Source organism: Chaetodon trifascialis, chromosome 4 (assembly GCF_039877785.1).
Source record: "Chaetodon trifascialis isolate fChaTrf1 chromosome 4, fChaTrf1.hap1, whole genome shotgun sequence".
In the NCBI taxonomy this organism is placed as follows: domain Eukaryota; kingdom Metazoa; phylum Chordata; class Actinopteri; order Chaetodontiformes; family Chaetodontidae; genus Chaetodon; species Chaetodon trifascialis.
The window spans coordinates 478,498-506,458 of NC_092059.1; the positions used below are offsets into that span (position 1 = coordinate 478,498).

Here is a 27,961-nt window from a genome sequence, read left to right on the forward strand (position 1 = left end):
ACACAGCGGTGACATCATCGGAGGTGTCATGGACAAGGTCAGAGGGGGACGGAGCCTATGTTGCCATATCAGTCTGGGAGGTTTCGGCGGCTGACTGGAGGTCCAGATCCACATACTGGTGTGGGATGGTCCAGGAGGGACAGGTTTTCAGACAGAAAGTCTGCTCGAGGGACTGACTGAGGGTTTGAGTCTGAGACTGAGACACAAACAGCTGAGAGGCTGCAGATGGACAAGCTGTTGGACAGTTTGAAATATGGCGTATGTCATCATTGATGAGCTTAACGTGTGTTTTATGTGTAAAACTTTAACCTGCAAACGCAGCTTCATGACTTCAGCCTTGTTTCTGTGAATGTGTTCATGGACATTTTTTTTGATGTCAGTGTATAAAAGACCCTGAGACACTGAGACTGAGTGGGTGTCTCTGGTCAGCTGGCTGCAGCTCATCATTAACCTGTCAGACAAACTTCACTGTTCGGCTTTGCTCTCATGGCGTCATTTAGCAGCTAAAAGCAGACGTTTCCCTCAGGACACAGAGCTAAAAGAGAGACGGACGTCCATCAGGAGACACAAACTGGACTCACATCGATCATCATTTGTTGTTTAGCTGCTTAAAAAGTGACCATACGTTAATGTGTTCATGACTTTTGAGCTGGACAGAAAATGGATTCAGTGTCTCTCCATCACGTTGTGTGAAACATTCAGACATCTGCTCAGCTGACTAAATCCATTTGGACAATCTGAAATGTGACGTGGACAAATGTCTCTTAGATGGACGGCTTTGTGCTGAGAGAAATGTACTTAAAAAAAAACAACAGAGTGAAACTTCACAGACCCCCCCTCCCCCCCCCCCCGTCCATCCCCGTCCCCGTGCATGTGTTGTGAAATTTAGCCCCATTGACTGAACCCAGATCAGCTGCTGCCACTGAGTCAGTTCAGTCTTTAATCTGATATGATCAACAGAAATGAAATAATACATGCAGAGATACACATGTAACAGCTAAGACTGTCACTATGTCAGTTTATATGTCATCCATCAAAATAAAAAAGGTACGAGTTCACTCAGCAAACACAAAACAAAGACGTTAACAGCTCAGCCTCCGAGTGCTCGTCAGCAGCCCAGATAGGTACAAGCAAAATATTCATGTTTGTACATAAGAGTATAGATGCAAATCAATATACAGAGTACATGCTTGTCATCATGTCAGCTGGTTTATCCAGTGAGTTCCTTTTGGCAAGAAGTTAGAAACACCTGTGGACAGGTAAACACTCCTGCGTCCAGCCCAGCAGACGACAGGCAGGACTCAGATTATTTAAAGAGGAACCAAACTGCAGGCTGAGCTGCTCCAGAAGAGATGCCTCCTCTGACTGACAGCTAAAAGAACCAATCACAGAGCTTCTGTTTTGTCAGGAAGCATCAGCGTGGGAGGGGGTCGCCGTAGGGGCTGCATCAATTTGACCATCTTTTACCACACGTCGACCTGTTCAGGTAGACCACCGACCCACGTCACTGCTTCGCTCTGAAAGGGGTTCGAGTGGACCAGCAGGACTATGTGAAGCCTGACATCTAGTGGTGACAGAAGGTACTGAATTGTCCACCTGTTGCTGGCTGGTGTTGATGTCATCACCTGACATGAGTCCAGTCCAGTCCAGTCCAGTACCAGCAGGTGTCAGGATTCACAGGTGATCACAGGTATATTCAGCATTCAGAGCTGTCAGGGCTCCAGAGGTTTGGGACGTTTGGTTCCTCTTTAAAGAGAAAAGTCCTGAAGGGACGACCGCGTTCCTCTTCACAGCCCAGGAGTTTAGACGGTGGCTGAGATGGAACAAAAAGCACAGGAACCTGAGAAAACATACTGATCAATGTGATGAGGCAAACAGCTCTTAGACATGCAGACAAGGCAGGACCATAAAAATCAAACATCTCTGAGGGTCCATCTGTGGACAGAAAAGTCCCACCTCAGACCAGAACTGTTCAGGACTTTCATTTTCACTCTGAAGACTGAAGTTATGCTGAGCTGCTGTAGTTTTCTGACGGCTGCGTAAACCTACAGCATCTATCAGAGCCGTTTGTTCTCCCTGCGGACCCTCGTTGTCTTTACGAAGTGCATGAACGAGATCAACGATCGGTCGATGAGTGCTGAACTGGTTTCTGACTGAGAGGCGACGTGTTCTCCTCTGCATCAAACATCATTATTCTGCGTTGGTCAGAATTTAATGAGCATGTTGTCAAGAAAGAAGTTAAGAAAGTGAAGAAAGCTCTGAGACTTCATGTCCAGTTCAAACTGATTCCATCATCTGAGATGTTTGATAAATATGGACCCAGACATCTCTGAAGTCCGGGACCAGTGCTGGTCGGCTTCAGCTTGTCTGTTTTCTCAAGCTGCGGTCCTCTTTGGACTGTCCCTGTGGATTTCTAAAGGCCCATTTATACCCTCCGTAAATAACGGATATGGACGCTTTCGTCCGTATCCGGAGGCTGTTTCATCCCTCAGTTTGTCCGTCGGCTCTGAGCTTAGCCATCCGGAGCTCTCCGGACGAAACCACTCGAAACCACCGGAAGTCGTGGGGCCAGTGTAGAGTCAAAATGAGCAAAATGAGTCAAACTAAAAACCGACGAAGAAGAGAACCGGTGAACCAACGGGTAGAAAGTTGCGGCGGACATCCGAAAGTAGGAGAAATGCCTTTCTTCATTCATTTCCCGCAGTGGCCTTACATGCCACCGCCTCGCAGACCTCTGATTTTTTCTTTTTTTCCTATTTCTCAGTACTGTCATTATAATAACCTCCTCTACTGACGCCATTACTGATGCCGGTATATGCTGACAGAAGCGTTGACAAGGCATCGGCTGCCATGACAACGGCTCTGTAATTTACGACTCGACATTGCCCCCTAGAGGACACACTGACAAAACACTGAAAACGGACGGAGGTATGAAGGCCCCCTACGGAGGCAACGTGTGGGACGGACGGACGGATTTCGTCCGGATCCGGAGGGTATAAATGGGCCTTTAGAGTGGCATCGAATGCTCGGCTCGTTATTGTTTTCTTTCCAGAGACATCTGTGAGTTTTTAGCATTTTGGAAGCCCCTGCTCAAAAAGAGGTAGAACGTGTTTTCAGATCAGACGAAAGCGTTTTGATTTTCAAGGACAAGGGTCAAATTTGGTATTTTGAGGGGTCTGAACACTGACTGTGTCTCTGGTCAAGTGGAGCAATAAAGATGGCAGAAATACTCTGTCTAAAGCCAAACTATGTACAGTGCAAACAGGAGATCGTCATCATGGTCGTCATCGTCGTCGTCGTCGTCGTCATCATCGTCATCATCATCATCACTGCTGATTAAGTGTAAACAACACAACGTTTCACTAGAAGCTCACGAACACGTCACTTACCTGAACACTATGGACTGGATCTACTCATACAGCTGCATGATAAAGTCAGCAGGAGTCAACAGTACAGAGTAGAAAGGATAAAAAAGTCAAAACAGATTGTCTCTCAAACTGATCCAGAACCTGCTGTTTGTCCTCTGAGTTCACACTGAAGAACAACCAGAGCGAGACGAAGCTGCTCGCCGTCCTCGTCCTCCACATCCGTCTCCACACAGATGTGCGCCATGTTCCAAAGTTTAATGAAATACAATCAATCAGCTTCGTCCTGAGTGTCCGAGGAACCTCCTGCTGCACCAGGAGAAGAAGAAGAAGCTGGAGAGACCCGAATCTGTTTGTCCCAGATCAGAACTTACAGGTACAACAGGTACGAAGTGGCCACCTGTCGAAGTTCGCTCCAAACAGGCGAAGCAGAATATCGCCAGAGTAACTGCTACCTGCTGCTCACTGTGCTCTTTGCTGTAGCTATCTTTGGCTGTAGCTAGTAGCTGCCATTAGCTAGTTAGCTCAGTTAGCCATCCAGCTAGTGGCCCTGTTAGCTGACTGGAGTCTTTTCAAACCGAGTTTGAGTCCTGATCTCAGGGCTAAAATGGAAGTTTGACACCAAAATGAGGCTCCACATTTGGCTTGTGTCAGTAGACGGACCAATGGTGAACCAGGACCAGTGTTTGACCCCCTTTTCATAAGGTATCAACATGTGACACGTGTACATAGCTGAATATATTTGATCTGGATCAGTAAAAACTCACATGACTGCAGGTGTAAATGTAGCTTATCAGACTACAATCGGATTGTTGTCACATTGATCAGAGCCTATCTGCAGCTGTTCACCAGGTGCAAATGGCACCTGTGTGACTTTAAACATCACCTGGCAACATTTTTGGTTGCATGAATATTGACTTGACTGGATCCTTGTGCCGGTGACTACAGCATCTCACTCAGGGGGCAACATCTACATTTAGCCTCTTTTGGACAAGTGTTTGAAATTATTTCTGTAAGATTACTTTGACAGCTTTAGGAGCCTGATTCAGTTTTCCTGAATCTCAGCCAGCAGCTGAACTTACCAACATAAAAAATGAAATGATTCAGGGCTTGTTGGTGAACAACCATAGCAGGTGAGCTAACTGCTAACAGCCCTGTCCAGACTGTGCTAGCGCTAGCCACAGCAGCTCTTCAAGCTAGCCTGCTTGCTATTTTCAGTTTCAAATAAGTTCAAAGTATAAAAGAGCTGCTGATGGGATTTCCAGTTTCCTCACGTTGTGTTTCCACTGCGGTGCTCCAGCTTCAGGTCAGCTTTGTGTAAATTACAGGTTACAGTTCTTGAAATGTTCATTTTATTATTCATTACTGTTGATTTTTATGAAGAAAACTTTGGTGCCAGAAGGCACTTTTATAATTCACTAAACAGAGAGAGAGAGATAATCTGAGCGTTAATCTTATGTGATAGAAATAAACTCTACAAAAACATCATAGGCAGAAGAAACTGGATTTTTGCTAGAAATCCGTCTTGCTAATACCTCAGCTAACAACCTGCACTCGACAGCCTTTAAAAATGTATTTACATAAAGACAGAAAGAGTTTGTTGGTCAAATGCTGTTTGAAGGAGAAGTATTTCTTTGTGTCCATAGAGAGACCTCCATGGCTTCTCAGCTGTTTTTTTAGCACAGCAGCAAGAGCAGAGGACATTTAATCGCTTGTAAGTCCTGATGTGGGACAAATGCTTTTTGCTTTTTTATCTCCAGCCTCCAACTGAAAACCAGCAGCTCAACAGTAAAAACAGAACTACTGTCCAGCACACCTTCAGTGAGTACTGTTAGCATGTTAGCATAACAGCAGAGCTACAGAATTGGAAGATGTTGAAATGGTCAAACGTAGCTCTGGACGTTACAGATACTCTTTGATTTGGAGTAATTTGGTCCCAATAAGTGATTTTTAATGTTTGTAAAGAGTTACCAGAAGGCTGAACCTTCACGTCATGTTTGTGATTTTTGTGGTCGATGCAGAGTGAAGTGTCTCCGCTCTGTTGGTCAGGTGATCACTGGCAGTGGGTGGGCTTACTGGCTGGCTCCGCCCCCGTTGTGAAACCATTGCTGAGGCTATTAGGACTCAGAGGTGTGGCCAATGTGGGCATGGCCTCGGCCCTGGAGGCAGGCTCTACCACAGAGCAGCTCTTCTGTGGTAGTCGGGGTTGGACCGGAACAGTTTTGGGGACGATGGACGCTTGTCGAAGCCCCTCGACTCGGAGGGGTGGTCTAGTGGGGGTGGAGCTGGGTGGTTTGGGGCTATGTGGGGGAGAGGGGCTGAGGGTGCTGCGGCCGGTGGACTTTGATTCCTCTTCCTGCGGCGGCTGCTGATCCGGGGCCGGGGTCTCTTTGTCAGCGGGGGCGGGGCTTGTTGACTCAGGGGCCGGGTCCTGCTGCATGCTGCTCTGCCTGGAAGCCCCCGAGCCCGGGATCTCACAGCTGTCGGTGCGACGGCGTGAGCCTTCATGCATACGACTGGTGGCCACGACAGCCTTCATGGCAGCCTATTGACACACACACACACACACACACACACACACACACACACACACACGTTGAATATGAACATACACACACACTTGCCTTTTATTTCTATATTTTTAGAGAGCAGGTATGTAGTTGATTGTGTTACGGACACACAGTGAAGTGCTGGAACTTCCTCTTTTCTAACAGCACATGTTTGACGTGCTGCATTGTGGGGGTACAGACCTTCAACCCCCCAAGAAACCTTCCAGATCTTCTTGACCCTCTTATTTTATGTAAGTCGTACTGCTGAAGCCTCAGCTTTTGACACATGATGAGACCTGGCAGATATCGCTCCACAGCCAGTATGAACAGGAGGAACGATTATTCACATTAGCAGCTCTTTACATGGACATGTCAGTGTTGTCTTCAGCCTCTGAATCTTTGGATATTTTTGATCAGTTTTTTCTCAGCGGTCAACACTAGCGTGCCTTCCTCACCTTCAGTTTGCGCCGAGCGTTGAACTCCTGTAGTTTCCTCTGGGTAGTGTCCATGTGGGAGAAGCGGGCGGCTTTCCCGAGCACCCAGGGGTGCTGCAGGGCCTCCCGGACGCTGAGGCGCTTATGAGGGTCGAGGACAATCAGCTTACTGACCTACAGACGGACAGGAAGGAACAGGATCGGTCAGGGCTGGTGGAACTGATCACAAGCTGAAGACAAGTCTCAAGTCCGAGACATTCCAGACAATTCAAAGTTTAGGCTCAAGTACTTGAGACAGGTCTACGTAAAATCCTTCCAAACAAGTCCAAGTCATTTGTATCATGTTCAGATCAGGTCTTAAGTCAATCCAAAACCCCACCAACCCATTCAGTTCTGTTGGCTTCAATAAATGCCAGTCAGTATCCGCGACAGCTCCTCCTCTAGCAGGAAACAGAAATATGCAGAAGCAGATACCTTCCACCGGTCGTTTCATGTCAACTTAAAGTCTGAAGTCATTCAGACAAGTCGCCCCACTTATTAAGAAGGCAGTGACCAGAGAGCCCACTTATTCCAGGACTGTCCCGGTTTGGTGTCTCGAGTCCCGACAACCATCTGAAAAACACTAACATGTTCCAATTTTCAACTTTTACTTTTACTGTGATGGTTTTCCCCACAAATAATAGTTTTAAAATTCCACGTCTTTCTGGCCTTTGCAGAGACAGTTACCGCGTTCTGTCCCAGTCGGTATGACCTAAGCCAACATGAAAGCATGAACAGTGAAGTCAGCACCGACTCGTCTGTATGTGTGTCTGTGTTTCGCTTTCAAGGCTGTTGTTGAACTATGAGTCATAAACAGAACTGAAAACAGAAGCTTGTCACAACACTACGCATCAGGATGTCTGGAGGAGGATCAGAGGACTCACCAGATCCTTGGCATTGAGTGACACCTCGTCCCACCATGGAGACACAAACTCGTAGTCACAGTTGAGGATGCGGCTGTACATGTACTGATCCCCCCTCGGGTCAAAGAAGGGCTCGAAGCCACAGAGTCTGAGGAACAGGTACTGGAGTTAATGAACAGGTACTGGAGTTAGTGGAACAGGTACTGGAGTCAATGGAACAGGTACTGGAGTCAATGGAACAGGTACTGGAGTCAATGGAACAGGTACTGGAGTCAATGGAACAGGTACTGGAGTCAATGGAACAGGTACTGGAGTTCAATATGTGGCTGCCATTCAGGCCGTTAACTCAAACACTGAAACAAATAAAATATCACAAGACTTATAATCAGTCATTTGCAGACACTTTTATCCAAAGCGATGTACACATGAATTCACACACCGATGGCACAGCATCGGGGGCAGTTTTGAGGTTCAGTATTTTGCCCATGGATACTTGGCATATGGGATCGAACCACCGACCCCTGATAGGTGGACGACCGCTCTACCTCCTGAGCCACAGCGGCCCCACAAGAGTTGATCTGATTTTGCTTTTTGTAATACTAAAATCTGATGTTATTTGATCTTAATTTCAAATTAGAGATTCTTTTTTTCTTTTCGATTTTGCTGACGACCAAAAATGAATGCTTAGAGATGGAATAACCCCCAGAGGCTAAAGAATATCTCATTTCAACTGAGTGGTCAGGAAACATCCACTTATAGAAAACCAGAGCAGCGTTTCGACTGTCCACTCTGCTGTCTGAGAACCACAGGATGCAGGCTTTCACATTATCTTCCTTTAATGGCTGTTATGAGGCAGACGGAAGTGCATGAAACTAAAATCTATACTGTGTATACTGTGTGTGCGTGTGTGTGGATACGAGGACTGGTTCCAAGGTGATAATGGACTCACAGGATGTAGAGGATCACGCCCACTGACCACATGTCCACTTCAGGGCCGTAGGCATTTCCCCGCAGGATCTCTGGAGCTGCAGGCAGAGGAGCCTGTTAGCTGGCAGATGGCTGACAGAAGCTCTAACTGAGAGTTATGTGAAATCCCACAGAGCAGTGGCTGCCCTGAACGCATCACTGCCAGCTACCAGATATCACAGCAACACAGGTCAATAAACACATCTCCTGCTGCTGCTGCTGCTGCTGCTGCTGCACCCTCTGCTGCTGCTGCTGCTGCTGCACCATCTATTGCTGCACCATCTACTGCTGCTGCTGCACCATCTGCTGCTGCTGCTGCTACACCACCTATTACAATGCATATTACACTGAAAGGTTGGGGAAAGCCTCATCTGCTTCAGTAATTGACTCCTCCTATTGAACCACCAAGTACTCCATCTGCATCATTCAGTATTGCAAGTACAGCTTCATCACAGTGTAGTTAAGGTGGTAAACTCACCACAGTACCCCGGGGTGCCACAGACCGTCTTCATGGTCACCTGGTCATCGATGATTTTGGAAAGACCAAAGTCAGCTGTAAGAGAGGAGAACATATTGTTTCATTTCACTGTTGAGGCTTTGAGATAAAAAATGTTCTTGCACTGATGTCTTTCTGCTGTTTCCAGTTTCTATTTAAAGTGAAACGAGGGGGTGACGCAGTGGAAGGTGGAGGCAGAGGTGAATGTGTCTCTGCAGGAGAGGCTCTGAACTAAAGGAAGGTGGTGTTGGTGAAACAGCGTGGAGGCTGAATGTGAGCTTCTTCCATCTGGAACCGTTAGCTGGAGGCCCACCAGCCATCTGGAGGCTGACACACCGAAGCTTCTCCTCGTCCAAAGAAATGGATCCAATGAGACGTGATGGTTCATTCATTCATTCATTCATTCATTCATTCATTCATTCAACCAAAGAAAAGAAAATAATTCTGCTTTCAACCTCTGAGCACAAAATAAACATGGTCCATGTGACAAGGATCCGGTTCACATGGACTGAAGTGATGGAAGTAACTAAGAACATTTATTCAAACGCTGACTTGATTACTGTGGTTCAATAACAGAAAACATAATCAACTGACGATCCGGCTGCAGCATTAAGGTCATGAACACATGAATGCATCAATGATTAGAATCAGTAACATATTATGAAATGATCCATTCTGCAAAATGAGTACTTTTACTTCTAGTACATTAAGTATATTTTGATACAATTTTACAACAATTCTATACTTTGTCTGAAGTTTTTAATACATGACTTTTATTCGTAACAAAGTATTTGTACAATAGTGTACTACAAGGGTTAGGGTTAGGATTTATCAGCAACAACGTCTGAGTACACGGACCTTCATCAGAAGTACAAATATCCCGTCTGTGTACTGTCTGTGTACCCACATTGTTCTGCTCATCAACTCAGGTGCTTCTCCTACATACCTGTCCATCCATAGCTTGGATTCATAATATTTTCAATAAAATGCATCTATCTATAAAACTCGACCACTTCTTCGTCTGCGTGGACACTGAGGGAAAAGTTCAGTGTTTGTCAACCTTTGAGTTTTACTCATGTATTTTTTCTGGTCATGGCAACATTTCACTCATCACCTGCATTAAAGAGGCGACGCCTCCTGCAGCGGACAAGGTAACCCCTTCACAAATGTTGGCTGATTACAGGACAGACTTCGTGGAGTCTCTTTGTGATGACAGGTGGTAAAACCAGCACGAACCTCTGAAGTGCAATGAAACCACAAAACATCTGAAAACCCAGAGCTCAGTCAGCCAATGAGACGACTTCCGTCCACGAGAGCTTCTGTCCTCTATATTTTCATTTCTCCCTCTCTCTTCCTGTAAGAACACTTTCGCTGACTCATCCTGAGCCTGAGGCGATGCATAAATTAACCAATCAAAAGTGACTTTGAGCGACTAGCTAACCCCACCCATCTTACCACACCTGACCGTTAGCTTGGGGCTAGCTAGCAGAGCATACAGGTGTGTGTGTTTGGGTTTCAGCTGGTGAGACTTTCCTAAAATGTATCTTCCTCCTGATCTGCAGGTGATGGAGGTGTGGGTGGAGGAGAACAGTCCTCTAAACCATGTCTGCTTTTGATTTGTGTCCCTATCGTCACTAAACGTCCACACATTCAGCTTCACTGTGAAAAACGTCCCATCACAGAAGACGAAGACGCTTCTGTTTCACTGAACGTAACTTTACAGGACAGCTCTTATATTTGCAGCCTCTGTGTCGTTGATCACAGGCTGCGTTCAATAAAGTTTTATTGACAGATTTAAACGGTTGCTTTGTTACCGATCTTCAGCGGAGCGTCCAGCGACAGGTCGGCGTACAGCAGGTTCTCTGGTTTGAGGTCACGATGGACAACGCCGTTCTCATGGAGGTACTGAAACACAAACAGACAGTTTGCTCAGTGTGGAGTCCAGAGAGCGCCCTCTACAGGCCGCAGCCTTCACCACAGCACAGAACACACTGCAGGTCACGACATGTGAACGGAAGCGTTCAGGTGAGGGAGCGGGGTGGTGGTGTTGGGGGGGGGTCTGTGGAGGACTTGGCAGGATGGACTGAACGAACAGATGGCCTCTTCCTCCAGCTCCCAGCATGCCCTGCTGCTCGGTGAACACTGAGTCTGAAGATCAACGCGGCATCACGGAGAAACAAGGAAACAAAAGCAGATCAAACAAATTGATCGAGTTTTTCTGTTTTCAGTGTGTTTCTGACCAGCTGCTCTTTAACGTACAGCACACGGACACAGTTCTACTGTTTCTGCTCTGAGTTCTACTGCTTCAATTCTGAGTTCTACTGTTTCTGCTCTGAGTTCTACTGTTTCTATTCTGAGTTCTACTGTTTCTGCTATGAGTTCTACTGTTTCTGCTCTGAGTTCTACTGTTTCTATTCTGAGTTCTACTGCTTCAATTCTGAGTTCTACTGTTTCTATTCTGAGTTCTACTGTTTCTATTCTGAGTTCTACTGTTTCTGCTCTGAGTTCTACTGTTTCTTTTCTGAGTTCTACTGTTTCTGCTCTGAATTCTACTGTTTCTATTCTGAGTTCTACTGTTTCTGCTCTGAGTTCTACTGTTTCTATTCTGAGTTCTACTGTTTCTGCTCTGAGTTCTACTGTTTCTGCTCTGAGTTCTACTGCTTCAATTCTGAGTTCTACTGTTTCTGCTCTGAGTTCTACTGTTTCTATTCTGAGTTCTACTGTTTCTGCTATGAGTTCTACTGTTTCTGCTCTGAGTTCTACTGTTTCTATTCTGAGTTCTACTGCTTCAATTCTGAGTTCTACTGTTTCTGCTCTGAGTTCTACTGTTTCTGCTCTGAGTTCTACTCTTTTTGCTCTGAGTTCTACTGTTTCTGCTCTGAGTTCTACTCTTTCTGCTCTGAGTTCTACTGTTTCTGCTCTGAGTTCTACTGTTTCTGCTCTGAGTTCTACTGCTTCAATTCTGAGTTCTACTGTTTCTGCTCTGAGTTCTACTGTTTCTATTCTGAGCTCTACTGTTTCTATTCTGAGTTCTACTGTTTCTATTCTGAGTTCTACTGTTTCTGCTCTGAGTTCTACTGTTTCTATTCTGAGTTCTACTGTTTCTGCTATGAGTTCTACTGTTTCTGCTCTGAGTTCTACTGTTTCTATTCTGAGTTCTACTGCTTCAATTCTGAGTTCTACTGTTTCTATTCTGAGTTCTACTGTTTCTATTCTGAGTTCTACTGTTTCTGCTCTGAGTTCTACTGTTTCTGCTCTGAGTTCTACTGTTTCTTTTCTGAGTTCTACTGTTTCTGCTCTGAGTTCTACTCTTTCTGCTCTGAGTTCTACTGTTTCTGCTCTGAGTTCTACTGTTTCTGCTCTGAGTTCTACTGCTTCAATTCTGAGTTCTACTGTTTCTGCTCTGAATTCTACTGTTTCTATTCTGAGTTCTACTGTTTCTGCTCTGAGTTCTACTGTTTCTATTCTGAGTTCTACTGTTTCTGCTCTGAGTTCTACTGTTTCTGCTCTGAGTTCTACTGTTTCTGCTCTGAGTTCTACTGCTTCAATTCTGAGTTCTACTGTTTCTGCTCTGAGTTCTACTGTTTCTATTCTGAGTTCTACTGTTTCTGCTATGAGTTCTACTGTTTCTGCTCTGAGTTCTACTGTTTCTATTCTGAGTTCTACTGCTTCAATTCTGAGTTCTACTGTTTCTATTCTGAGTTCTACTGTTTCTGCTCTGAGTTCTACTGTTTCTGCTCTGAGTTCTACTGTTTCTGCTCTGAGTTCTACTGTTTCTATTCTGAGTTCTACTGTTTCTGCTCTGAGTTCTACTGTTTCTGCTCTGAGTTCTACTGTTTCTTTTCTGAGTTCTACTGTTTCTGCTCTGAGTTCTACTCTTTCTGCTCTGAGTTCTACTGTTTCTGCTCTGAGTTCTACTGTTTCTGCTCTGAGTTCTACTGCTTCAATTCTGAGTTCTACTGTTTCTGCTCTGAATTCTACTGTTTCTATTCTGAGCTCTACTGTTTCTATTCTGAGTTCTACTGTTTCTATTCTGAGTTCTACTGTTTCTGCTCTGAGTTCTACTGTTTCTGCTCTGAGTTCTACTGTTTCTATTCTGAGTTCTACTGCTTCAATTCTGAGTTCTACTGTTTCTATTCTGAGTTCTACTGTTTCTGCTCTGAGTTCTACTGTTTCTGCTCTGAGTTCTACTGTTTCTTTTCTGAGTTCTACTGTTTCTGCTCTGAGTTCTACTCTTTCTGCTCTGAGTTCTACTGTTTCTGCTCTGAGTTCTACTGTTTCTGCTCTGAGTTCTACTGCTTCAATTCTGAGTTCTACTGTTTCTGCTCTGAGTTCTACTGTTTCTATTCTGAGTTCTACTGTTTCTGCTCTGAGTTCTACTGTTTCTATTCTGAGTTCTACTGTTTCTGCTCTGAGTTCTACTGTTTCTATTCTGAGTTCTACTGTTTCTGCTCTGAGTTCTACTGTTTCTGCTCTGAGTTCTACTGTGAATGAGACTTTGTTCATTTTAAACACTTAAACGTCCACCTGGTGAGGTGGGGATGGTGATGTGTTCAGGGGCTGCAGGATGTTTCTGAGCAGCAGATTAACGCCACACACACACATCTGATACAGCAAATACAACTGTACTGTAATCCTAATACACACATAACTACACACATACACAAACATACACAGGCGTATGTTTCCCTCTGTGGTAGATGTGGGTCAGCTGTAGTCTGTGTGTGTGTGTGTGTGTGTGTGTGTGTGTGTGTGTGTGTGTGCGTGTGTGTGTGTGTGTGTTAATCCTCTCTGGTTTTAATCTGTTCAGCAGCAGGATGGAAGCTGCTGTTACATAAGAGACCTGCAACTGCTGCACGCTGCCGCCGTGTGCAGCAACACTGCTGCCAGCAACACCTGAAACAGGAGCGACGAGCTCGATGTCTTTAACCACAGCAGGAGCTGCGAGCGGCGACCTCAGCGACAGCAGCAGGACGTCTCTTCCTGCTTCAAACATTCTGGCCCTGATCCCAACCTGAGCTGCACAGAACCCACCTGAGCGGACTTTGTTTCCCCTGAACTGTCTTCTTAGGCAGAGCTTCCTCCAAACTCGTGTCATTATGATTCATGTTGTTGAGCTGCGCTGAAGCTTCTGACGATCACTGAGAGAATTATTTTCACTGGAACAGCGAACGCGTCATGATTGTCACTCACTTCTTTGACCGATAACATTTTCCCCCTCGGTGCGTTCAGCCATGCTGGCCCCAAACAACCTCCTCGTTGCTGTGAAGAGTGCAGTGTTGTGTAAGCACGTCAGTGAACGCCTCATGGTTTTTACATTTTGACATTTAAAAATGATTTTGTGCCACTTTCACATTTGATTAAATCTGCAGTGAAACAGGAAGACTGTGATTCATCAGCTGGAGGAGGATGAACTCCTACACCATCAAACACAAAATCGGCTCGAGAACAGCAGCCGGAAATCCGAAAACAGACTTCTGCTCACGCAGTCCGGCATTCAGTGAGATCCTGTCAGATGGTTTGTTTCTGGGTTCCACGATGTTAGCCGTAGCTTAGCACAAAGACTGGGAGCAGGGGTAAACTGTTGACCTCGCTCATGAAAAGTCAGAAAATCCAAATCCCAAAAACTCCAAGTCTGTCTGACTCGCACTCTGTGTCTTTGCTAACAAGTCAGCCTCAGGTTTACAGTGCAGCCAGGGTTCAAGAGCTCAACGCTAACTGAAAACTAACAGGAACAAGAAGCTAACTCTAAGCTAACTGGACCTAGAGGATAACGCTACGCTACCAAAGAACTACCAGATAACCCTGGCTTAACAGGACCAGACTTAATAAGATGGATGGATGGATGGATGGATGGATGGATGGATGGATGGATGATGGACGGATGGATGGATGGACGGATGGATGGATGGATGGATGGACGGATGGACGGATGGACGGATGGATGGATGGATGGATGGACGGACGGACGGATGGATGGATGGATGGATGGATGGATGGATGGATGGATGGATGGATGATCCAGCGTTAGCACAGACTGAAGAGACCCTTCTTACCGCCACAGCCTCCAGGATCTGTTTGATGACGTGAGCGGCGTCTCTCTCGCTGTAGTAACCACGCTCCACAATCCTGGACATGAAAATATCATGAGACCCAGACACAAAGAGGACACCTGAACACTTACACCTGTCTTCATACCTGAACATTCACACCACCAGCATCACCAGAACAGAGTTACTTTCTCCACTGGGACCAAACAGCAGTCTAGGTTCTGAGGTCGTCTTTGTTGTACTTCAATCTGCTGAACTCTTTGTCCCATGAAGACATTTCTGTCTCTACAACCTGAAAACCACATTTTCCTTCATCAAGAGACAAAATGAGAGAAACTCCTGGATCAACCAGAGGAGGTCTGCAGTCTGTCCTCCTTTCCCCCTCTGTGCTCTGGTGTTTCTCCTTCCTGGTGTCTCCTGTCTGTCTCTCTCCTGTCTGTCTCTCTCCTGTCTCTCTCTTTCCTGTCTGTCTCTCTCCTGTCTGTCTCTCTCCTGTCTGTCTCTTTCCTGTCTGTCTCTTTCCTGTCTGTCTCTTTCCTGTCTGTCTCTCTCCTGTCTGTCTCTTTCCTGTCTGTCTCTCTCCTGTCTGTCTCTTTCCTGTCTGTCTCTCTCCTGTCTGTCTCTCTCCTGTCTGTCTCTCTCCTGTCTGTCGAAGTCAAGAAGAGACACAATGCGATGACATCATTCAGAGAGTTACAGTCAAAGGTCAAACGATGACGACATGGTGGAAATCAGAGAGTTCTTAGTTTCATGTGTTCATGTGAGGAAGGTTACAGCCTCCTCCTCCTCATCGCTCCACACAGATCTGATGTTTTCAGCTCGTCACTAAAGAGACGTGCAGTCACATGATTCATGGACGCCATCGTTTATTCACTCAGCCTGTTTCTTCCTCAGCCGAATGTAAAACTTTTGGTGGATATTTAAAGTTTTTTATTTTTTTATTTCCCACATTTCCATCCAGTCGATTTCAGTCACAAATTGAAAACGTGCATTAGAACAGGCGGATGGAAACACACCCCGCGACCTCGGATACGACACAGCCAATGAGTTACGTCAGACGTGTCAGGTGTGTGTGTGTGTGTGTGTGTGTGTGTGGTTTGACGCACCTGTCGAACAGCTCTCCACCTGTCACCAGCTCCAGCACCAGAGCGATGTCAGTGTCTGTCTCAAAGATCTCCTTCAGCTGGATCTGAGAGGAAACGACAAAACCAGGATCCTTCAATAAAAGCTGGCACTGAAATAAAAGTAGTTCAAACTGAGGCGTCTCAGTCAATGGGGGGGGGGGGGGGGGGGGTCGACACAAACAAACACCAGCCTGCTTCATGTTGGGCTCTTCTGGTCTTACCAACCACTCAGAGAACTTGTGGTGTGCAAGCTGATGACTCAGCAGAACTGTTTTGTAGATTGACCAATTCTGCTGATCAAACAGATGAATAAACACTGCCTGCCTCTAATACAAGCCTGTTTCAAATAAAGGCCTGGTATCTTCTGCAGGCGTGGTAAAAAAAGGCTTTGGAGGAAATACAGTACTCTTATACAGACACACAGCTGTCTGACTCCGGCTGTATGTGCACCACCCACAGATGGAGAACCAGTTCTAATGGAGAAGCTCAGGTTCATTAAGAATGTGCTTTTCAGTTTGGCGCTGACGTGTTGCAGGATGCATCATCATACATGGAGAATACTGAACGCGTTTGTACAGAGACAGCGAGGACACAGTGAGATGGAAAGACGGTCCAACGTCACTCAGGAACAAGAATGTCTCAAAGTCAGACTCAGAGGTCTACAGACGTCCAACAGATCGCATCCAACAGATGAAAACTGAATGAATTCATACTTCACAGCATTTTACCTTTTAAGAAAAAAGACTGAAGAGGCGGCACGACGAGCTCTGATCATGTGACTGATCATTAATCTCTTCTTACATGATTAATATGTGATCAAGAAGAATTTTTTGGAGGATTATTACAGCTAAATCTCTCTTTTCTCTTTCTTCCAGATGTTTTCATGACTCATCAAACTCAGATAAATGTGTCCAATCAAATGACATTTGTGCCCAGGTAACCCCGCCCATCGTACAGCACCACAGCTAACTGTTAGCTCATGGCTAGCAGAGCATAGGTGAGTGTGATTTCAGCAGGTAAAACTCTGTTTACATTTCCAGAACTTTTCTCCATCACGTGGTGTTGGAGGAGCAGGTGGAGGTCACTTCTACTTGTCCTGGTTTTTAAATCCGTCTTGTAACTACACGTCCACGTCGTCTGCTTCACTCTGAATGAGTCACCTTACAGGAGACGAAGATACTTAATCTGGTTCACTGTAACTTTTAATAATTCATAGTTTATGACAAGTGTTATCATTGTTGTCACTGCCTTTATCTCACGTTATTGCCGGTTACTGTATTTCTTTTTACATTACGTTTCATTGCCTGCTTTTGTTTGCCTCGTTGCCTCCTGACATGTTCACTCAGATGGCGCCCGGTCACTTGATATGACTGAAAACGGCTCTTTGATGCAGAAACCTGAGAAGTTTCCAGGCTCCCAGGTTTGCGGCCATGTTGTGTCTCATGCTCAGCAGTGTGTCTCCTGCTGTCCCTCACACTTTACACTGAGACATCAAAGACTTTAAAAGCTGATTTCTGGGCTCTGCAGGAGTTTAAAAAAATCTAAAACCTTCATGAATCCAACTTTCAGAACACAAAGATGAATTACGGAGCCTGTCTGCAGTTTCTCAGACATCTCTGTTATACTGGAGGTCTATGAGGAGAGAGCAACCATCCACAGCCCCACGGACACAAGTCTGAACACTGCAGGAAGAAACTCATCAGCTGCAGCTGGACAATATCAACAGGAATATTTCGAAATATTAGAATATAGATACACATTAAACAGATAAATCATTGCACCATCACATACGTTTTACCATGAGGCTAATCACTATCAAATGAATCGTTAGTGTCAGAGATACTTACGATGTTTGGGTGGGAAAGACGCAGCAGGACGCCGATTTCAGTGCGAACTATTTTCTTGTCGATCTGCAGCAGAAGAAACAACATGAGGCTGAACGTCAACGTCACGTTCAAAATACAGGAGATTTACAGACAGGTTTGTCTGCAGGAGGACAGCCGGACAGAAGGGTAAAATATCCCAGGTCCAGGAAACATGGGAGGGTGGACAGGTCTGCTGCTGTACGTCCACAATATTAGCACAAAGACTGGAAAAATGGTGAAGCTGCTAGTTTAGATCCATCAAAGGTGTCAATTTGTCTTTCTCTTTCTGTTTATCTTCTTAAAATTAATAACATATTTAATCATAATAACATACATGACAAACAACAAACGACAGAAATGATTCAAAATGGGCATTTCCTGCTTTAGCTTGTTAGCTACATGCCAGTTCCCTCCATTTAAGAGTCAGCTGGTTCTATAAAGATACAACGCAGAACTTAACCACACAGATTTGAAGATGTTTCTAATGCTAACAAAACAGACAGAGCTACCTTTCCAGTTCTAGGTCCACTTAGCCTCCAGTTAGCCTCTAGGTCCTGCTAACGTAGAGCATGTGTCTCGGTGAAGTATGTGGAATTTTCAAGAAATCCTTGTTATTGACGACACCGGTGGCGGTTAAGTGAACTGCAGGCAGCATCCTGTTGTCACACTTGGACTCTGTAGTGCGCATTAGCGTCACATCCTTTGGATTTGAACAGAAAACCTTCCCAAGTCCTTTACGTAGAAATCAGTCCACAGGCTATTATACAAACAGAGAAGGTCTAAAGGTCTCATCATGTTACAGTTCGTTCATCCACTGACGATGAAACCTGATAAATACACATTAAGGGCTTCTTGCATATTGTACTTTTAACTTGGAGTTCACGTGTTAACTGCTAGGTCCTGTTAGCTAGGGATAGCTTCTAGGCTCAGTTAACTTTGAGGTAGCTTCTACTTTCTGTTAACTTGCAGTTGGCTTCTAGGTCCTTTGAGCTAGAGTTAGCTTTGGGTTTTAACCCCTGGCTCTACAAGATCAGAACCAGCTGAGTGTTGGACTAGTGATTAGCATGTTAGCTAATGACATACAACATGTAAATCAGACATTTTCTCTTTTTTGGAGGTACGTCAACAGTTACTCCTGCCCTCAAGTCTTTATGCTAAGCTAGGCTAACGATTCCCCGTGTTCCTGAAAGTTTTTTAAAGTGACTGAACATGTTGGAAAGACTCATCAGGACAAGTCATGTCCTGAGTCATCAGGACAAACACCAGCACAGTGTGGTGACCGCTAAATGAATTTAGCTTTCTCCATTTTATTTGTATAACAAACAGGAACCCTCATCATGACCTCTGACCTCTGGTTCCTCCACCATGGCCGAACACTGACCGTTTTCTTGAGGACTTTGAGGGCGTAGGGTTTCTGAGTTTGTTTCTCCTCACAGCGATACACAATGGACGTCGCTCCTCTGAAAAGACACACAACAAAACCAAAGTGTTAAACCTGAAGACGAGTTTTCCAGGATGCAGCAGGAAAACGTACAAACCAAAGCGTTCGGCGGATTCTTTCCTGAGCACAAACAGGAAATACTTGATTAGTTGCAGGAATTTGCTGAAATATTTATTTGTCTAAAATGGAGTTCTGACGTACTTTTCCTTTACTCTCTGAGAGAAATGCTCAACTGTTCACTTCACTGCATTTATTTGACAACTTGAGTTACAAAAATCAACTAATAAATTCTGATTTATTGTTAAAACTAAAGGAACCAGCAGGATGTAAAGTCATAATAATGAGCTCCACCTTTTCCAGCTGCAACATGAAACTGATGAACAACTAACGGATCAATAATTCTAACAATTCCAACCCAGTGATCCAGAGATCTTCAGTTTCCTGTGATGTAAAACGCAGGCAGTGTTTGACTGACGAGGCTCGAACGTGACGTTCAGACTGACGGCGTCTTTCCTGCATTAACACTCCAGTAAACTTTGCTTTTAACCAATTTTTTCATGTTCATCAGTGAGTTCTGTCTCACTGTCCAGCTTCTGTCACCGCTCATCGATTATTCTTGATTTTCTGTTTGCGCCTTATCAATCAGGTCGCTGACGGCTGTTCTGAACGTTGACGCTGATCATTAGTGCGATGCTGCAGACAGGCCGCAGCCATAGAGTCTGTCCACTTCCTGTGACGGAGGCAGGACGGCGGCGTCCTCTGAGCTCTGATCTACGTCAGGATGTTGCTGCAAATTTAATGATGTACATCGTGGGGACCTTCATTTTGTCCCCACAGTGAGTCCCCACAATGTGAGGAATACATGGTACACACACACACACACACACAGTACTGGCTGGTCTCCGTGGAAACAGGACACCTGGTAACAGAGCAGGTGGTGCTCACAGGTTTCTGGATTCACTGCTGACATCATGTCACCGTTTCCATGGAGATGTTAGAGTTTACTGAAATAACACCAACCAACACACACGTGCACACTGTGTGTATTTGGTGAAGTACACAAACAGTGAAGATGTGCTGGTCTTCACACCTGGAGTTCACCTCAGAGGACAAACATCCTTCCTGTCTTTCAGTTCTTTCATTAAAGCAAATGAGACCACTAAAGGTCACATGACCGACAGGGGAGTCACTGATTTGACAGCTTCAGCAGCGGCCTTGAACTGAATTTCCCCTCACGGGATGAATAAAGGCATATTGGACTGCATGTCGATCGTTCAGGTGTGTGCACAGGTGTTTCTACCTGGTAAAGTGGCCAGCAGCACTAACACTTATCACTGTTATTATGGTATGGCAGCATTGGTGGGCGGACATGTGGCCACGGACTCATTCAAAGGCTTCAGAGCCGAGTCCTGGATCTCCACTGAGCCCCGAGGATCCTGCTGGCTCAGGTATCAGAAGCAGGAAGGAGCCCGTTGGTCAGGACTGAAACCAGCATCTGACCTGCTGGTTCAGACCTTCATGCTCCCCTCAGGATGAACTGGAATAACTATGACTTTAATTCTGACGCCACCATCAGGTCAGCGTTTAAATGTGTCCAACACTTTGCTTTGTCACCAAACACCTGCAGAACAGAATGCGAATTAGCTAATGTTAGCATGCTAACATGCTAAACTAAGATACATTGTTACATAATAACTACTGAGTGCTCACAAGTTTGAAGGTCAACATTGGATTCATTGATTATTTTCCAACTAAAGTACTCCCCAACTATTTTGATAATCAATTAATCGGTTTGAGTATCTTTGTATTTTTGGACAAAACAAGACATTTGAGGACATGAGACACCAATCACAACATGCGCTCTAGTTTTAGGCTGTATTTGTTTCCATTAAATCAAACTGTCTCAATTAACAGTCTGCAGTCTGAATTAGCCGTTAGCAGGTCCTGTTAGCCGCTCCTGTTAGCAGCTCCTGTTAGCCGCTCCTGTTAGCTGCTCCTGTTAGCCGCTCCTGTTAGCAGGTCCTGTTAGCCGCTCCTGTTAGCTGCTCCTGTTAGCAGCTCCTGTTAGCCGCTCCTGTTAGCAGCTCCTGTTAGCCGCTCCTGTTAGCAGCTCCTGTTAGCAGCTCCTGTTAGCCGCTCCTGTTAGCTGCTCCTGTTAGCAGCTCCTGTTAGCCGCTCCTGTTAGCAGCTCCTGTTAGCCGCTCCTGTTAGCAGCTCCTGTTCTCTGCCATAACGGAAATAATGTGGTTCACTGAAAGAAGAAGAAGAAGGAAACGTAGAAACAACACAAAAACACCTCCAACACATTCACGTGTGAACGCCCACAGTGCCCACTGCTGTGTGGAGGTGTACACATGAACACATGAGGACATGAAGACATGAGGACATGAGGGCGTGAGCACATGAAGACATGAGGACATGAGGACATGAAGATGTGAACACATGAGGACATGAAGACATGAGGACATGAGGGCGTGAACACATGAAGACATGAAGATGTGAACACATGAGGACATGAAGACATGAGGACATGAAGATGTGAACACATGAGGACATGAAGACATGAGGACATGAAGATGTGAACACATGAGGACATGAGGACATGAGCACATGAACACATGAAGACATAACAACCTGATGACGTGAACACATGAACCCATGAGGCTGGAGCTCCAGGCTCAGCTCAGGTTCTCTTTCTGGTCTCTCATCTTGATTTGAGACTCATGAATCACATCTGTCCCCACAACACAGACCCTCTACAGGACAATCTGTCCTCTGTTTCATTCATGTTAGGAGAAACCTGGACCTGAGGAAAAGACATGGACCCCCCATGAGGGCTCCATGTGAACATCACAGTGTCAGTTTACCCCTGTGCCCCCTAATGATGTGGTCCAGACCTGCCCAGCTCAGAGCTCAGGGTGTAGAACTCCTCCACCGTCCCGTCCCGCCTCGACCCGTCCACCCAGAACTCCACCGGCTCCGAACCTGGCCTGGACGTCGGCATGATGACAGCAGAACTCCCCAAACCAGGACAGAGAGGACCGGAACCGAGTCCAAGATCACACGAGGACCGAGACTGGTTCAGACCGGGTCAGGTGTGACCCGATCAGAACCAGGAGCAGAGTAATCCAGAGCAGATCTCCGATGTAAATCCAGCTCGGTAAAACCCAGATTAGAGAAGCAGAGGGGGATGATTCATGATCCTGATTGGCTTTAATCCAGACCAGCAGCAGCAGGAGGAGGAGGAGGAGGATCCGCCTGCTCCCTCAAACTCTCAATCAGGACCGTTTATCAGAGAGCCGAGGACGAAAACTAGGTGGAAACAAGCAGCTCTGAGGTCCTTACGGCCCGTCACGGCTCTTTATTCCGGACTAAAGCAGGAACCGGACTCCAGGCGCACCAGGTCCAGATGTGTCGCAGCTTCCATCGGGCCTAAAACCCTCTCAGATGTCGAATCAGTTCAGTCCATCACCCTCCTCCCGGGTTTGAGTCGTATTTCCGTGTTTTTGCCGGGAGAAACGGTCCGTCCGTCCCTCCGGAGCGCAGCAGCTTAACGGTGCAGATTCAGCGCCGAGAGCCGCAGTAAGAAGCCGGAGTCCGGATGCGTTTAAAGCCGTAATCAGACAGCGACGGCCGGGCAGTGTCGGTGTCGGCGCTCGGTTGTCGGAGGTTGGATTCCCGGCCAGCGCTGCTCCAGATGTCCGCTGGATCTGCGGAGACAGAGATGCTGCTGTAATCTCACAGCCCCGCCCCTCTGTCACGGCGCCGACCAATCACCGCCCGGCAGGGAACCGAGCCGCGCGCCCATTGGACGGCGGGCCTGTCAGTCACTGAAGCTTCTGTTGGCAACCTAAATACAGAAATAACCTAAATACATAAATGTACATGAGCGTGACATCTGGAGACTTTGATCCTGCGGGATTCAAACCCGCAACCTCAGAGCATCACGCCTCTCAAACACGTGACTCTGTTCTGTGTGTGAGTGTGTGCACGTCACACACACACTCAGCATGTTTCAGTGTGTGTGTCAGTGTAAACGTTTCGGGTCATGATTATCATGACGTCATTAAATAAAGATTAACAAAGAGCTTTTTCCTAAAAACTGGAGGTTAAATATCAGGAAACGATAGAAAAAGTATCAGTTCAACATCCAACAAGAATTCTTAAAACATCGCGAAAAAACTGTAAAATATCTGAAAAACATTGAAAATTATCGACACGAGACACAAAATCTGCACTGTAAAAAATGTCAGCACAAAAATGTGAAAAATCTGATAAAAATATCTGAAAATGATTCATGAAATCTCCAAAATACGAATAAAGTGTCTGAGTGAACAGTGTTTAAAGACTTCTTCATCCAGAGTTCTTCATGCCCTGAGTTTTGTCTGCAGGCAGAAAACCACCTTCCTCTATTTATTATTTATTTTTCTGCAATAATTTTGTTCAAAATGGGAAAATGATGCAGAATATTTTGAACGACAGCACGTTGGGACAGGTGATGAGCAGAGACAGAGACAGAGCAGTTAGGACGTTACGTCACTGACAGCTGCTGTGCAGGTGAGTGGCAGGTGAGGTCGGCAGCGGGAGTGACTCCGCAGCAGAAAACAGCAGATCGTTTAAACGGAGTTTGGTGGAGACGCAGTTTGGGCTGAGCCCTGCGCCTGGTCCTGCAGGTGTTTGGAGCGCTCGGTTGCTGATTGGTGGAAGTCCTACAAGACAAACCGAAGGGAATGTCCCCCGCAACTCTCTGACGTCAGCAGTAGGTGGACGTGAACTTCCTAGTTTGGTTTAGTTTCCATCAACAAAGCCGAAAACTCCGATTCCGCTTCGGTTCCGGTTAAAAGTCCAACTCTTCCGCCATCGCTTCCCTCTTTATCTCATGTCGAGTGTTCATAGACGCTAAAATGACTTTTCACGCAGTTCTTCCGGCCTTTCTTCTTCCCGTATGCTGGCTGTTATTGTCCGCGGCGCAGGATGCGAAACAGCCCGCCGTCAGCAGCGCGGCGCCCAGACCCGCAGTGACGAACTCCAGCGGCGTGAACTCCACGCACGGCGGCGGGAAGAGTCACGAGGGACTGTCCACCGGCCTCAGCGTGGACGGCTCGATGATCCAGAGGGCCCTGTACGTCCTGATCGGCATCACCACGATCGGAGTTCTCTACTTCCTCATCCGAGCCGTGCGGTGAGATGAGCTGTGACAGCCGTGCTGCGTGGGCTCAGACCTCACGCCAAACTCCGCTCACAAAAGCAGGAAATCAACCAGTGACTGCATGTGTAGATGTACATGTCCACATTTAAGAAAAGCCAGTGGAGAAGTGTCTCCTGCCGTGTGGACCTCAGTGTCCACAGTGTGGAAGAGTGTTTTCAGACTTTAGTGCGTCTGATCAGTTTTAAGGTGAAACAAAAATAATGATTGAGTCTTCGAGGTCACGCCAAACATCATTCATAAATGGCGCAATTGAACACTTCCTGTAGTGTGAGGCGGTGTGAGTCTGTTGTAAAAGTGCATTCGTGTCCTGATGTACACTTTCAGTGGCCGCCCTTCGATTCGGCCTGTATCACAATCACACATCCTTTATTTCTGTTTGTCATCCAGCAGAGTTTCTTTGTGAGACAGCGCTGGTCTCCACCTCTGCATCCAAGGTGTGCCGCGAGAATAGCTTCAATCTGACTGGACTCTTAACCGCACAGGCAGCACATTTGGAATATTATCATGTGAAATAGCATCCATAAGAACAGGCAGCTAATAAATGACAAGATGGAAGGAAGCACGTGATGATCTAAATACAAGATAGAATCAGGCCTGTTCTAGTTCCCTGCGTGAGTATTTATGATCTATATTTTTTGGTCCAAATTTGAAAATTCTTACAAAAATTGTCAGATAGGATGTAATGTGAATTGAAGAGAGGCTCCTCCATCTTTAGAAAAACGCATTCATCTCATTTTACTGTCCATGTAGAATTAAGACATGAGAAGAGGCGTGAAATCAGCCGTTTACGGATGCGGTTTGCTGTGGATGAAGCGCGACACGCCGAAATGGATGCAACAAGATTCTGAGTGGAAAGTTTAGCTTCAAAAAGTCATTGTCGGTGTGAACAGTGATCACCGCAGCACATCCAGTCTGAAATAGCACTTGATGGCCAAACACACGGCCCGTGTGAATTCTCCGCCGCCTCCTTGTCTTTCGACAGAGGCGTACGGATGCTGCGCTGTTCAAAGGAAACTTCAGAAAGGAAAGTTGAAGCCGCGCTAAATTCAAGGGACATTGAGAATAGATAAAAATGTGCGATTAATTTGCGATTAATCGTGAGTTAACTATGACATTCATGAGATTAACCGTGATGAAATATCTGAACCGATGGACAGCACTAGTGGAAATGCGTTAGATTAACTGATGTCATTATTCATAAATCCAACAGATGACTGCTTCCTCTCACACCAGCTGAGGCAGAGATGCTCTGAAATATCATTCATGCTGTTTTCTCTGTTTCTGTGTTTTCTCTATCAGACTTCAGTTCACCACCTCTGTCCCTCAAACAGTGTCTGTGCTCTAACCGCGTACGCAGTAATCGATCGAGTATTTTACCTCAGTAACGGCCTTTCATACCTGCCGTTAGTGCTCTCTCTGGGACACCTTGAAATGTGGATCCTGTGTTTTCTGAAGCTGTTCGATTCAATCTGCACTCTGATGTTCTGAAGCTGCTAATTATCTTCTACCAATTTGACATTTCTGTCTGCATTAGCCAACCACACACTTATTATTGTAATTAATGTAACGCAGCAGCATCTGTTCTATCAGTGTGTCTGCTGTCACGAGCACCAACGGTACCATCAGAGAAGCTGTCGCTCCCTGAATGTGGAGACCAAACTTCATGCAAAAATCTCACAATTTAACACTCAGTCTCTAATAACTGATTCAGGCGTGCTCTCGGAGTCTTGGAGCCACTCGGGTTCAGAGTGCATCAAACAGAACGTCCTGTGAGAAATTGCTCTCCCAAAAAGCTCCAACCAATAGCTGACTAACGGGACAGAGCTGATGAACGGCCCCCTGAACGCATCACGGTGCTTTCTGGTTCTGTGTCACAGCCGTTAACCGTCCTCTGCTGTGTCCTGTGGACAGGCTGAAGAAGCCCGGCCAGAGGAAGAAGTACGGTCTGCTGGCAAACTACGACGACTCGGTGGAGATGGAGGCCGTGGAGAGCGACGAGGACGACACGCTGTACGAAGCTCGGAGCCTCCGCAGGTCAGAGGTCAACGGGCGACAACAGCAACACCAACACAGAGCTGACAGAGAGGTTTCAGGGCAGAGCGCAGCGCCGTCGCATCAAACCTTTTAGTCTGTAACAACTGAAATTTTTATCTTCACCTAACCTAGCCTAACCTAGCCTAGCCTAACCTAACCTAACCTAGCTTAGCCTAACCTAACCTAGCCGAGCCTAACCTAGTCTAACCTAGCCTAACCTAGCCTAGCCTAACCTAGCCTAGCCTAACCTAACCTAGCCTAACTTAGCCTAACCTAGCCTAGCCTAGCCTAGCCTAACCGAGCATTGAAATGAACTGCTGGGACATGACGACAGTTCACAATAATAATTTAATTTCACAGTTTCACAGAAAAAATAACAATTTACAGCTACAAGAAACTTTATGCTATCAAATACTATAAAAAACAGTCAGAGGATCAATTCACAGCAACGTGTATCAACAGAGTGAGTGGGTGAGTGAGTGAGTGGGTGAGTGAGTGAGTGAGCAGGTGAGCAAGCAGGTGAGTGAGCGAGCAGGCGAGCGAGTGAGTGACTGAGGGAGTGAGTGAGTGAGCGAGTGGGTGAGTGAGTGAGTGGGTGAGTGAGTGAGTGGGTGAGTGAGCGAGCGAGTGGGTGAGTGAGCGAGCGAGTGGGTGAGTGAGCGAGCAGGCGAGCGAGTGAGTGGAGGGGGAAGTGTCTCAGGTGAGTGTGGGTTGAGCTATTATATGAAGAGAGACTGAAACAGAACATTTCCTGTTAAAATGTAACATATACAAAGAATTGAGAACCACGTTCAGGGATGAAACATGAACGGATGATTTTAACAGACTCTCTAATCAAGAAACATTTACTTGGAGAAAACAGCATCAGTGCCACAGACGCAGCAAAACCTGTCAGTGCATGTCACAGCTGTTTTCTTATTACATACGGTTTTTACCTCTCTGCCTTCTTACAGCATCATCCGGCTGCGTTGCTATGCTAATCTTTCCGAACACAGCTAGCTTTACGCAGTTTTCCATGTGAACTTTGGATCTCTCATGTTTCCTGATCCAGGCTGCACGGTGGCGCAGCAGGTAGTGCGCGTGCCTCACAGCAAGAAGGTTGCAGGTTCGATTCCCGGGTCGGGCCTTTCTGTGTGAAGTTTGCATGTTCTTCCTGTGCATGCTCTCCGGGCGCTCCGGCTTCCTCCCACAGACCAGAAACAATTAATTGGTGGATTGGTGGAAATCTTCTTTAAATGGGTTGAATTGTATGTAGGGACACACACACGCACGGACACACACACGCTATTAAGTAAAACTGACATTGATTTAAAAAAAAGGACCAGCTGCTGGCCGGGTGGAGGGCGAGTGTGTGTAGTCCACAGACTAAGAAGAACAGAGTGTGTGTGTGTGTGTGTGTGTGTGTGTGTGTGTGTGTGTGTGTACTTCCTGTTTATCAGTGGAGCCTGATCATCTCAGTACACAGAACGCTGAGCTGGTTTCCAGTCTGACCAGTGTGGACCCTCACTGGTGGCCGCTGTCCTTCA

General features: G+C 46.1%; 2 protein-coding genes across 3 annotated transcripts in view; one reads left to right on the forward strand and one right to left on the reverse strand.

Annotated features, from left to right (window-relative positions):
- Positions 1 to 902: 902 nt before the first annotated feature.
- LOC139329902 (calcium/calmodulin-dependent protein kinase type IV-like) lies at positions 903 to 23,018 on the reverse strand. Of its 2 annotated transcripts, XR_011602112.1 has the most exons (12): positions 22,090 to 23,018; positions 19,133 to 19,211; positions 17,734 to 17,796; positions 15,869 to 15,951; positions 14,769 to 14,841; positions 10,527 to 10,617; positions 8,695 to 8,769; positions 8,200 to 8,275; positions 7,272 to 7,398; positions 6,370 to 6,522; positions 3,390 to 5,910; positions 903 to 1,813 (listed from the first exon to the last, which is right to left on the reverse strand). XR_011602112.1 is itself a non-coding variant. In XM_070960526.1 (11 exons), exons 1-11 carry the CDS (start codon positions 22,194 to 22,196, stop codon positions 5,419 to 5,421), a joined length of 1,419 nt encoding a protein of 472 aa, XP_070816627.1. In that variant the 5' UTR covers positions 22,197 to 23,018; the 3' UTR covers positions 903 to 5,418. The 2 variants fall into 2 exon arrangements, 1 of the variants encoding a protein (XP_070816627.1); XM_070960526.1 differs by having other exon boundaries at positions 903 to 5,910.
- Positions 23,019 to 23,847: 829 nt separating this feature from the next.
- Positions 23,848 to 27,961, forward strand: part of fam174c (family with sequence similarity 174 member C) — a 4,997-nt gene continuing 883 nt past the window's right edge. The window contains exons 1-2 of the mRNA XM_070960538.1: positions 23,848 to 24,374; positions 26,313 to 26,435. Coding sequence (XP_070816639.1) covers positions 24,097 to 24,374; positions 26,313 to 26,435 — 401 coding nt within the window. The 5' untranslated portion in view covers positions 23,848 to 24,096. The remainder of the gene's footprint in view (positions 24,375 to 26,312; positions 26,436 to 27,961) is intronic.